The sequence below is a fragment of the Pyrus communis genome, chromosome 1 (assembly GCF_041283825.1).
Source record: "Pyrus communis isolate YQ-2024b chromosome 1, ASM4128382v1, whole genome shotgun sequence".
NCBI classification, from domain to species: Eukaryota; Viridiplantae; Streptophyta; class Magnoliopsida; order Rosales; family Rosaceae; genus Pyrus; species Pyrus communis.
Genome location: NC_142565.1, coordinates 24471740 through 24484149, shown reverse-complemented (window position 1 = coordinate 24484149; position 12410 = coordinate 24471740). Strand labels below are relative to the sequence as shown.

At 38.4% G+C, this 12410-nt stretch overlaps 1 protein-coding gene across 1 annotated transcript; it reads left to right on the top strand.

The window, feature by feature from the left end:
- The first annotated feature begins 9197 nt into the window (after positions 1-9197).
- On the top strand, positions 9198-9983 carry LOC148699423 (uncharacterized). Its single transcript, XM_088685660.1, has 2 exons — positions 9198-9701; positions 9798-9983. The coding sequence occupies exons 1-2, from the start codon at positions 9236-9238 to the stop codon at positions 9812-9814; spliced, it is 483 nt and encodes a 160-aa protein (XP_088541786.1). The 5' UTR covers positions 9198-9235; the 3' UTR covers positions 9815-9983.
- The last annotated feature ends 2427 nt before the right edge of the window (positions 9984-12410 follow it).

Genomic DNA, 12410 nt, shown 5'->3' with positions numbered 1-12410 from the left:
CAAGTACTGGATGAGTAAAAAAGGAAGACATTTACCCTCATAGAGGCTACCAAGGTCCAAAGGGACGACAAAGCTACCAAATAGCAATTACAACAGACGGATCAAGAATATGGGGTCCAAATCAACACACCGGCAGACGAGACAGGATGAAAACCTGAAGAGGATGCTAAGCACATCATTCTTGATCCCCAGCAACTGGAGAAGACTGCTAGAATCGACTCACATCTGAGCTTGAAGGAAAAAGAAGAGCTCACAGCTTTCCTTAAGGAAAATCGTGACATCTTCGCATGGTCACCTTTCAACATACCAGGCATCGACCCCAAGATAGCTTGCCACAAGCTGCACATTGACCCCGCTACTCAACCGATGATCCAAAAGAGAAGACAATTCACACCCAAACAATTGGCGATCATTGAAGCAAAAATCAACAAGCTACTAGAGGCAGGGTTCATAGAAGGGGTAACACACTCAGCATCGCTTGCCGATGTCCTGCTAGTAATGAAGAAAGAGAATGGCAAATTAGGGTTTATGTAGACTACACTGACCTCAACAAAGCATGCCTGAATGATCCTTATCCAGTTCCCCACATTGATATACTATAGATTCAACATTCGGGAACCAACTGCTTAGTTTCTTGGACATATACTCCAGCTGCAACCGAATAGCCATGCACAAGCCCAACAAGGAGAAAATTGCGTTCGTGATAGAACAAGGCACCTACTGCTACAAAGTCATAGTTTTTGGCCTCAAGAACATGGAAGCCATTTACCAACAACTGGTAAACATGATGTTCAAGAAGCAAATTGGAGTAACCATGGAGGTCTACGTCGATGAGATCATGGTGAAGGGCAAGCAGTGATCATACCATATCAGTAACTTGGTAGAAACTTTCGATATCCTGAGAAAGTACAAGATGAAGCTCAATCCCTCCAAATGCGCATTTAGATTATCTTCAAGCAGATTCTTAGGGTACCTAGTAACCCAACGAGATATTGAAGCACATCCTAAGAAAATCCGAGCAATCTTAGGGATGAATTCTCTAACTACCTTGAAGGAGATCCAAAGCTTGACCGGACAAGCAGCTGTGCTCAACCGCTTCCTCTCGCGGTCCACCGATCGATGCAAGCACTTTTTCAAAGCAATTAAGAGGGCACAGTGAGATAAATTGGATGATGAGTGCAAAAGAGTTTTCCAAGACCTAAAGAAGTATATCACATCACCTCTCTTACTATCCAAGCCGAAAGCAGTAGAGGACTTACACATCTACTTAGCAATTTCAAAAGTTGCAGTGAGCTCTGCCTTATACATGAAGAGCTAGGAGCCTAACTACAGGTATTCTACACTTCTAAAGCTTTTCTCAATTCTGAACCCAGATATCCAAAGATCGAGAAATTGAATTTGGCACTAGTTGTTGTAGCCTGAAAGCTCAGACCATATTTTCAAGCTCATATAGTCATCATAATGACTCAGTATCCTCTACGATCAATCCTACATTGTCCAAATGCTTCTCAATGAGTAATGAAATGGGCGTCGGAACTTGGCCAATACGGCTTGGTTTATCGATCACTGTGGCCCAAGCCTTGGCAGACTTCATAGTAGAATTCACACCTAGCCTAGGTAACGCAACAGAACAGTGCAACAACTTCCTGGAGGCAACCGAGCACACCTTAGCCACGCCTGCCTCACCCGATGGAGACTTCTAGCATTTGTATATCGACAGCGTATCCAACTATAAGGGCTTGGGAGTAGGCGTGGTCCTTGTCAGTTAGACAATTCGATGCTTCAGCATGCGATCACTTAAGGCTTCAAAGTATCCAACAACGAAGCAGAGTACGAAGCCTTACTAGTAGGCCTCTGAATGGCAAAAGACTTGGCCATGAAAAGGCTTGCAATTCATTCCTTTTCCCAGTTAATCACTAGCCAGACTACCAGGGAGTACACGGCAAAGCATCTGAAGATGGCGCAATATCTAGAGAAGGTACAAAAGCAGCTTAAGGTGTTTCAAACTTACACCCTCACTCAAGTTTTACGAGTAGACAATGCCCACGTGAACGTACTAGTCGGCCTAGGCTCCACCCTTGACCATCAACTTAAATACTCTATTTTGGTGGAGTATCTGGACAAGCCAAGCATATAGGTGGAGCCAGCACCCGATGTGTCATAGGTTAGTACAACTCCAAACTGGCAAGATTCCATTATAGACTACCTGGTCTGTTGCCACAATCATCATCACTTTGGAGGCTGATCCTTAGCACAAAAAGCTCTTAAGGCAGGTTAATATGCATCAAGACGCTAAGGAATTAGTACATAAATGTGATCGCTACTAACGCTACAAGCCAGTACCAGCATTGTCTGCCAGTGAACACCCGCAAACAAGTTCTTGGCCGTTCATGCAGTGGGCAATCGACTTGATAGGGCCAATGCCGCCTGCTACTGGGGGCCAGAGGCATGATGATTATGGCAACTGACTACTTCACCAAATGTGGAAGCAGAGCCCATGACAACCACAACTCAGTCGAACATAGAGCGTTTAATATAGAGGAACATCATCTATCGATTTGGCATCCCTCAATCCATCGTCACAAACAACGCAATTCGTAGGGAAAGATTTGGTGAAGTTCTTCTAGAAATATGGCATTAAGCAGCACATGTCCACACCGAGGTATCCCCAATGCAATGGGCAAGCCGAAGCATCCAACAATACGACAAGCAACCGATGAGACTCCTTTCTCCTTAGCATTTGGTTCAGAAGCAATCATTCATCCCAATGTCATCGTGCCAAGTATCAGCACTCTACTGCCAAGCATCGAGTAGAACATAAAGGAAATGGCCATAAACTTAGATATGGCATAGGAGGAATGCGAGAAGGTTATCACCTACATAGCAACTTACCAGTAGTAGCTCCTCTCCAAGTACAACAAAAGAGCCAAGATTCTAAAGTTCCAGCCCGGAGATCTAGTCCTAAGAAAATCTTTCATCACTACCCACAGATAAGGTTCCAAAAATATGGATCCCATCTAGGAAGATCCATACAAGGTCAGCAGAGTATGAGGCAAGGGTAGTTACACCCTCACCACCATGAACGATAAAGAGCTCGAAAAGCAGTGGAATGCCTACAATTTGAGGAAGTACCATGTATGACCTTCTGCTACATCAAATCCTGAAGACTCAAGCAACTCGACGGACACCACCGCACAAGCCAAGGACTATCCAGTTCTTATGTAGTTCCTACCTTACAGTTAAGTTCTCATTCGTTTTGCTCATTTATTCAATGAGGAATTTAGAAGTTATTCATAACTTAGCTCGGTTGCATGCTTACAACAACTTATCACTCTTACAGTTCAAAAGAAGATCGCACCCTTCTTGAGGGACTTATCGCAAGAATTGCACCCTTATGTGGACCAACCATGCTCTCTAGTGCGAAAGGGTCAGCTAATCACCCGCACCCGCACCCGCATGGGTCTATTCTCCAATGCGAGAGGATAAACTATACACTCCGAATATCCAAATGTGGATGAGTCAGGCTGCCCTGGTGTAACTAGGTGCACAATGGCTAGCGTCGGAATTCCTAGAAGTATCCCTAAGATCATTTTCAAGGCTTAGCTAACTGAAGGATTTTAGGTCTCTTGGCCTAACCTGTAGAGAACCGAACCTCAGAGATGAATGAGGCACATTACGCAGTACGCCCTACGGACAGCTGTCCTGGTACCCTAAAGCTGCTACCGAGTGCACTAAGCTAGCCTATGGTTTCCAGAAGACTATCTATGGCTTGCCCTTCGAGCAATAAGCCACGCTAAACTTATACAACCGCACATTTTTGTGAAAGGTTAAATAGTTAGTGAACATATATGAAGCTCTATCCACTACCGACATGCTACGTAATCGATAAGTTTCATCTCTACCGAGCGCAGAATGATCATTCAGATCTACACTAGTTCCTAAAGTGTTGTGACACTTGCTACGCAATCCACGAAATTGGTTACATAAAGAGCAAAGAGTTCTCTTAGACATTTGCCTACGAAATTCCATATAACAGCGTACTTTTGATACGAAAGGTTAGCGAATTTCATGCCCTGGAAATCTTTAGAATGTTGAAGAAAGCCAAAGTTAATAGCCAAGTGGTTATGCAGACTTGTCGGCTAACAACTTTGCAAATGCTCTACATTACCGCCTACGACTATATAGGCTACGTGGGCTTGTCTGCTTATAGAAAAGCAGCACGCTGCCACTAGTCTAAAGGTTGAAGGTTGGGTGTAAACAAAAGAAGTCAAGATGAAGAAAAGTGAAGGAAGCAAGTGTATTAAATTTTCTAACAAAATTGATAAACAAATAGCAAAGATCGATAGAGTTCAAGCAAAGAAAAAAAAACAACAAGGAAAACAAAGAAAATCCTAAAGGCTACCTATAAGACTACTCTTCAGCAGCTTAGACATCTCACGACTACTCGGTCGCCACATCTTCAGCAACCGCCACACTTTCAACAGTGGCATCATCCAGCGCTTCACCCCTAGTTACCCCAGATTGGGCACTGTTGGAAATATGCCCTGAAAGTCAATCTTTGGAAGAAACCTTTCAGGACAATGAATTGATGTATATATGACTCTTATACATCGGAAGGCAAAGATACTAATTAGGACTATCTCAATGAACAAAATATGTCCTAAATAGTGAATCCATGGACAATGGATCGATGGAAGAAGTAACCTAATGATGTTAGATTACAGAGACCTTCTTCTCATAACCATCATGTCCAAAAAGGTTCCTGGTCATCGGATTGTCGGAGGGATACTGACAATCCATAGACCGGTACATACTATGTCCGCTTCAATTGGAAGGATGGAAAGTCTCATCCCATTCGTGTAGCGACACTAAGACAAGTATGTAGGTGCTCATTAAGGGAATGAGTTCACTGAACACAATCGAACGAGAGTACTTGCATGGAGGTCTACTCACATGTCAAGCAAGTAACTCTAATGGTTGGAATAATGTAAGTAATCCTTTGACCTGAGGCATCGTCGTTGTCTTGTGGTTAAGTACTTAATCTTTGATTATGTTAAAGTCATTCCGTTCGCGAGTGTCCAAGGCATCGTTGGGGTTAAGCCACTTAGCCATGAAGGCAAGTGAATGCGCAACAAGGAATCTCTAATCCTCGATAAGAGAGGATGAATACTCTAAGATATGATTCGGGAATCTTCGGCCGAAGTATCGAGCGTAATAAAGGAAAGCGTTCCTATACGTCTCAAATGAATCATATAAGAAGGAATAATCACATTAGGGGTTTGACATTATAAATCCATACCCTAGTAATGTGATTGAGAGTATTGTTTTAGAGAAGGATCGAATTACATTGTAATTCCAACTGAATAGGTTCTCCGAATAACTTCTACATTAGCTTGGGTAGCCATGATATATGGTTAGATGTCACTCATGGCTTGTGAGTTCTTCTAGATGATTAAATGTAGTCATCAAAAGGAAGGTGAATTAAAAGTAAGTTTTAATTCACTAAGTGATTGGATAATCAATTGGATTGATGCCAATCACCTCACTGCCTTGCTAATTAGAACCTAAAAGATTGTTCACCAATACACTCTTGTAGTGAGTAACTAATGGATGAAGGAAATAATTAATTGGATTAATTAAGTGTTTTGATTAATTTAGAAAGTCTAAAGAAATCATAAAAGCGATAAAGATCGTTTTGGGCTTAAAGAAACGTTCGGGTTTAATTAGGCCCATTGGGCCAAAACCCATTGGGCTTTTATTCAAGCATTGGATGACTTGAAATAATTAAAAGCCCAAAGCCCAAACCAAACACATATGGCCGGCCACCAAGGGAGAGATAGGTTAAAATGTTGACTTGTTTCTTTTGTCTATAAAAGGAACTTTATAACACAAAGTTCATTAGGGTTTTTATGTGTTCTAAAACAACAAAAGAGAAAAGAAAAGCTCTCTCTCTTGAACACAAAGGGCCGGCCACCAAGGGGGTGATTTAACTAATCATCTATACACCCTTTTGGTCGTTCCTTCATCTTTCTCATTACAAAGTGGGTGAGGATCTTTAGAGGTTTTCATATCTTTGGAAACTTGAAGAGAACCTAGGAGCACTTACTTTACAAAGTGGAGGAAGCAAGGAGGGAGGCTAGGCTCAAGGAGTTTGAGGAGCAAAGATCTTGAAGGTGGTCCATCCTTGGTCTAAGATCTAGATCAAGAGGTATAAAACTAAACCTCTAGTTTGTTCTTCTTATAAATTTTGTTTTGATGCATCTTATATAAACCTATGCATCTTGAAGGGGATTTGCATGACTATAGCTTTGATAAAATGTATGACATGCTTCCGTTGCTTTCGTATATAAATTTTGAATTGTATATGCATGCTAGTCACTAGAAATCCCACATGAATCTCATAGATTTCCCTTCAAGTGGTATCAGAGCCAAAGGTTTATGTATGATGTGTCCTTTTAGATGTTATGCATATGGGTTTTTAATTTTATGTATGTCATATTATTGCTTCATTCAAAATATGTTTATCTTTTGTTTTTTCAAAGTGTTGAAAAATTGTAAATCAAAAGTTGAAAAGGATATGCAAGAAAAGTGTTTTTGATGCATGAATGAAGTTTGAGTTTAAATTGTTTTTCATTCAAAATATGTTTATCCTTTGTCTTTTCAAATGTTGAAAAAGGTGTATCAATAGTTGAGAAAGATATATATGCAAAAATGTTTTGGATGAATGAATGAAAAGAGGGTTTAGAAACAAAAATTTTGGGGTTTTATTCCTTAAAGGGGGTTCGGCTAAATGGGGATTTTTTTGTTAGTGTTTGTGTTTTGTTTTGAACCTCACACACACACACTTTGAAGCTAGAAAGTAGTGATCTTGTCACTTTTGTTTTTTGGGTTTGAAAAATCACCAAGAACATACAAATCTTGAAAATATGTTCATGGTTTTGTTCTTGGTGTTCATGGTTTGGTTTTTGGTGAAAATGGTTTTACATGCACTGTTTTGTGGTTATGGATGATGTACATACCATCCATAGCCTACACCAAAATTTAAATTAATACCTAGACTTGTCTAGATATATATTTCCATCACCTTTTTCCCTAAAGTCCTTAAAGCAAAACTAAGTGGCAAACAAGATATATTTTTCTTCTACTTTATGTTGGTTCAATGCAAAATTGGGTGAGATATCCCATCCCTTAAATTGTGGCCGGCCACCCTTAGTGGATTTCCCACTTGTGGGGTTTTTTGTAATTTAAAAAGTTGTTTTTACTTTTGAGTATTTACGCTTTAACCCCTAACTTTTTCATATTTGCATTTAGGCCCTTACTATTTGTTAAAGTTAAAATGTTTGATTTTAATTGTTTGAACTCAACATAATATTATGCCCATATGCACTAAATCTAATTGTTTATATGTTGCATTCCATTTGATTATTTAATATGATTAAGTAGTTAGAAAATGGGTGACTATGGACTTATGCCTTAAACGATAATTGAGCTATGAGATAAGGCGCTAAAATCAAATTGTTTGAACCTTGGGAATGTGTTTTAATTACTGTTTCAATTGGACCTTGTCACGTTTCGACATTAATCTATCTCTCCCTCTTAGTATGTGTAATTTGTAGGAATTTGTACAAATCGGTTTGTAATTCTTATTACTTCTTAATCTCTTTTAGTTAGTTGATTCCCTCTAGTGCTAGACTAGAGTTTCTTTAACTATTGGTAAGGAGACATAACTAAAAGAGGGTTTTGACATGAGATTCAAGATTAAATGGGTCCAACGCCCTAATAAGCAATGGATGATTGTCTTTCATTTCTAATGGCTCAATGAAAATGTTTTAATTGGATTGAAAAGCACGTAATTAAAATGACACAACCTCCCCGAGATCTTATTCAACAATGTTGGCTCGTTGTTGCAATAACCCAATAAGTCCATGGTCATCCAAGAGCCTAAGATAACTATAAAGTCCAATTTCAAAGGATTGCAAAAACCGTAGTAGTAGTTACTTCCAATATTTGAAAAATTCGTTTTTGATATTGATTTGTTTTTCTCAAAACAAATAGTGGGAGTATCATACGCTACTAAACTATAATGATTTCAATTAGTAGTTATATATATCTCCAATATTTTGAAAAATGTTTTGATATTGATTTGTTTTATGAAAACGAATAGTGGGGATATCATATGCTACTAATTTCATTAACTTTGGACTAGTAGTTGTAATAGGACAATTTATTTGAATATGTTTAAATAAATAAAATTGATGAGACCTTAAAATCCCTCAACCAACAAAGAATATTAAGTTGATAAACGAGAGATGTTTTGAACATTTCTTCGTAGGCCTTCCACCATGGTGGGCTCCAATCGTTTGTGACTCATGCACCGGCTTCACCCTATAATGGGGAAGTACAAAGTGTGTGCTTACATCCTGGAGGAGTCCATAAACATATGATGAGGTGAGTGTAGACAACGAGTATGACCAACATGATATAATTCAGAGGTTGTGCTTGAACCTCTACATAAACTAAGCATGGTGGGAATAACTTAACTAAGTGCAATGGTGCCAACATGATATAATTCTGAGGCATTCATTCTCTAGAGGCCAAACTAGATGGGTAATTACAAGAGTTGTAAATGACTAAAGTGTTATTCTCTCATCATTATTTTTGCTAACCAACATGATATAATTCTGAGGTGGGCTTGGTAATGGTGAGTCTCCCATACCCCGCTAAGAGTTCAACATAACTCTCGGATTCTATTGAGGGATATGGAATTTGCCAAAAATGGTGGGTGGTGTCATTCGGTTTAAAGACCCGAATCGTGTGACTTAATCAACAATCAAACTAATTTATTTTATTGTTTATGTATTTAGATATGGTTGGAAGCACGTTCGCGAAAATACTCGACAAACATTGCCTAGAGGGGCATAATTTCCCAACCTGGTATCGTAATGTCAAGATTCTCCTAACATTGGAGAAGATTATTTACGTACTTGACAAGCCTCCTCCTGACATACCTCTTGGCCCTGAGGCCACAGAGGATGAACGTGCTAAGTATGACAAGCACGTTGAGGATAATACACAAGCCAAGTGCTATCTGTTGGCTTCCATGAATGAGGAGCTACAGAGACAGCACGAGAGCATGGACAGTGCATTTTCCATAGTACTCCATCTTACGGAGTTATATGGTGAAGGGACTCGCAACCGTCGCTTTAACACTGTTTGTGAACTTGTGAAGACCAAGATGGTCAAAGGGGCTCCAGTGCATCAACATGTACTGAAGATGATAGGATTCATAGAACAACTGGAGAACCTAGGTACTCCACTTGACGGGGAATTGGCCCAGGACTTTATATTGGCTTCTCTTCCTGATTCATTTTCGCAGTTCGTAATGAACTACAACATGAATAAGATGGATCATACTCTCTCTGAGTTACTAAATATGTTAGTAACTGCTGAGAAGACTATGAAAGAGAACGTTGTAGAGACTGTTGCAGTAGCCTACAACAAGCCATCCTCTTCCAATCCTAAGCCGTATGGCAAAGGAAAGGGGAAGGAGATAAAGTCTCCCACTCCTAAGCCGAAAGGAGGAGTGAAGAAAAAGAAAAAGGCAATGGAGCCCAAGGGGACTTGCCACCACTGTGGAAAGGAGGGGCATTGGAGGAGGAATTGCAGGTTTTACCTTGCAACTCTTAAGGACAAACCAAAAGGTATGGTTTATGTTCTTATCTTCAATTCTAAATGTTAGATCTTCTAAATATTTATGTTTGATATAAAAGGCTAATCACTTGTATAATTGTATATAGGTGGAGAAGCCAAGTAGAAGAGGAACAAGCAAAGGAAAAGTGGAGAAGGGTTCGATCACCATGTTTTTGCTTACTACTTCGGAAGTTTGTTAGGCATTTAAAGATTGTCTTTAAACTCTCTTATTTTGTTAAGAACTTATTATGTGGCTTCATATGATGGATGATCACTAATATTGCCTAAATGTATGAAGGTATATTAATTAGTCTCTAAAAGTATAGAGCTAATGTCTTTTGTATTAAACATTATGAATGTTTGAATTATCATATTAATGTAATGTGAAGAATGCCTTCTAATATATTATTTCCTTAAAGTAGTGTTATGAATTGAATATTGTCTTGTTGTATCCTAGTTGAGATACAAGATTTATATCACATTATAATGATATAAGTAATAAGAAAAACGTTTTCTATGGTTATCACTTAAACCACAATAATCAAGGTCACTCTTGATTCAATTAGTAGTTTTGAACAACTAATTGGGCATTCTTAAAATTGTTTTAAAATGTTAAGTGTGTTAGTGATTAAAACCAAGAAAGAAGTGTCTAAATCTATAAAAAAGTTTAAAGATTTTAATCACTTAATAACAAGGCATCAACTTAATGAAGGTTGAAACAAATGAGCTTGAAAGGTTTTAAAGCTACTACACAATGTCCTCTACCCGTATATTCCACGTTTATACATTTTTGAATGTATGAAATCATTTCTCATTAAAGTCATGAGAAATAGTGGGAGGTGTAAAAATGGATATAAACTTGAATATGATTGGTTTATAGTTGTCTAAATAATAATAGTATTTGACTATTATTAAGAGTTTGTAATTTTAATTGTTAAAAGACTCAAGCTCTTCAAAACGTTAAAATTCTATGTTGTGTAACATTCTAAAGAATAGTCTTTGAATGTTGGTTTCGTCAACCTAGCATAAAATGGTTATATGTTGGAAGTTGTCCATCATTCTCTTTTATGAGAACAAGCTAATAACAAAGCATATGGACAAGTTGATGAAACAAAAGGGAATAGTTTCAAAATGAGTCACAACATATAGTTTAACAACAAGACAATCCAAATTCGTCACCTCATGGTTCAAATCATAAAATTTAATTTAAGAAAGCATTTTCCTATATGATAGAAAATCTTTTTCATATCCCTTATAATGAATGTGTCATAAAATCACAAAAGGGACACATGTATGGACTTGTGAGTAGATATCCAAAAGTGAAAAACCATGGGTTATCACTTTAAGATATTACTATATCCCAGGATCAGAACCAAAGCAACTGATAGAGTATTATTGCCTTTAAGAAAGGAACATCAGAGTGGGACTTTGGAAGCGTGCATTCACTTAGGTTACGAACCAAAGTGAAAATAACCCATTTTAACAAATGGAACTTCATAATGGATGAAGTACTAATCATATAAATGTATTGTTAGTATCGTACTACAATGGTCTCAAGGTTGGAGCAAAGTTTGTATAAAGTATACAAACAAAATATATGTCGATATATTGTTTTAGAAACTGCTTCAAAAGGTGTTTTGAAAGGAAGGGGTTCTTTTAGAACCAATGATTGAATCCAAACCATAAGGTCGTTAGTAGGATACTACGACGTAATGGGGCGATAGCTCAAGCCATGGAATCAAGGTCTCATCAAAGTATTCGAACACAAGAAAGAGACATCATCAAAATGTTTTAGAAACATTTGATAAGTAAATCCCTTTTAAATTAAAAGGTGATTAATACATAACCAAGTTAACCTACGAGCATAAGCTCACTCAACTAGCATGTATAAGATACACTAGTGATTGACTTTAGTGCAAGTGGGAGATTGTTGGAAATATGCCCTGAAAGTCAATCTTTGGAAGAAACCTTTCAGGACAATGAATTGATGTATATATGACTCTTATACATCGGAAGGCAAAGATACTAATTAGGACTATCTCAATGAACAAAATATGTCCTAAATAGTGAATCCATGGACAATGGATCGATGGAAGAAGTAACCTAATGATGTTAGATTACAGAGACCTTCTTCTCATAACCATCATGTCCAAAAAGGTTCCTGGTCATAGGATTGTCGGAGGGATACTGACAATCCATAGACCGGTACATATTATGTCCGCTTCAATTGGAAGGATGGAAAGTCTCATCCCATTCGTGTAGCGACACTAAGACAAGTATGTAGGTGCTCATTAAGGGAATGAGTTCACTAAACACAATCGAACGAGAGTACTTGCATGGAGGTCTACTCACATGTCAAGCAAGTAACTCTAATGGTTGGAATAATGTAAGTAATCCTTTGACCTGAGGCATCGTCGTTGTCTTGTGGTTAAGTACTTAATCTTTGATTATGTTAAAGTCATTCCGTTCGCGAGTGTCCAAGGCATCGTTGGGGTTAAGCCACTTAGCCATGAAGGCAAGTGAATGCGCAACAAGGAATCTCTAATCCTCGATAAGAGAGGATGAATACTCTAAGATATGATTCGGGAATCTTCGGCCGATGTATCGAGCGTAATAAAGGAAAGCGTTCCTATACGTCTCAAATGAATCATATAAGAAGGAATAATCACATTAGGGGTTTGACATTATAAATCCATACCCTAGTAATGTGATTGAGAGTA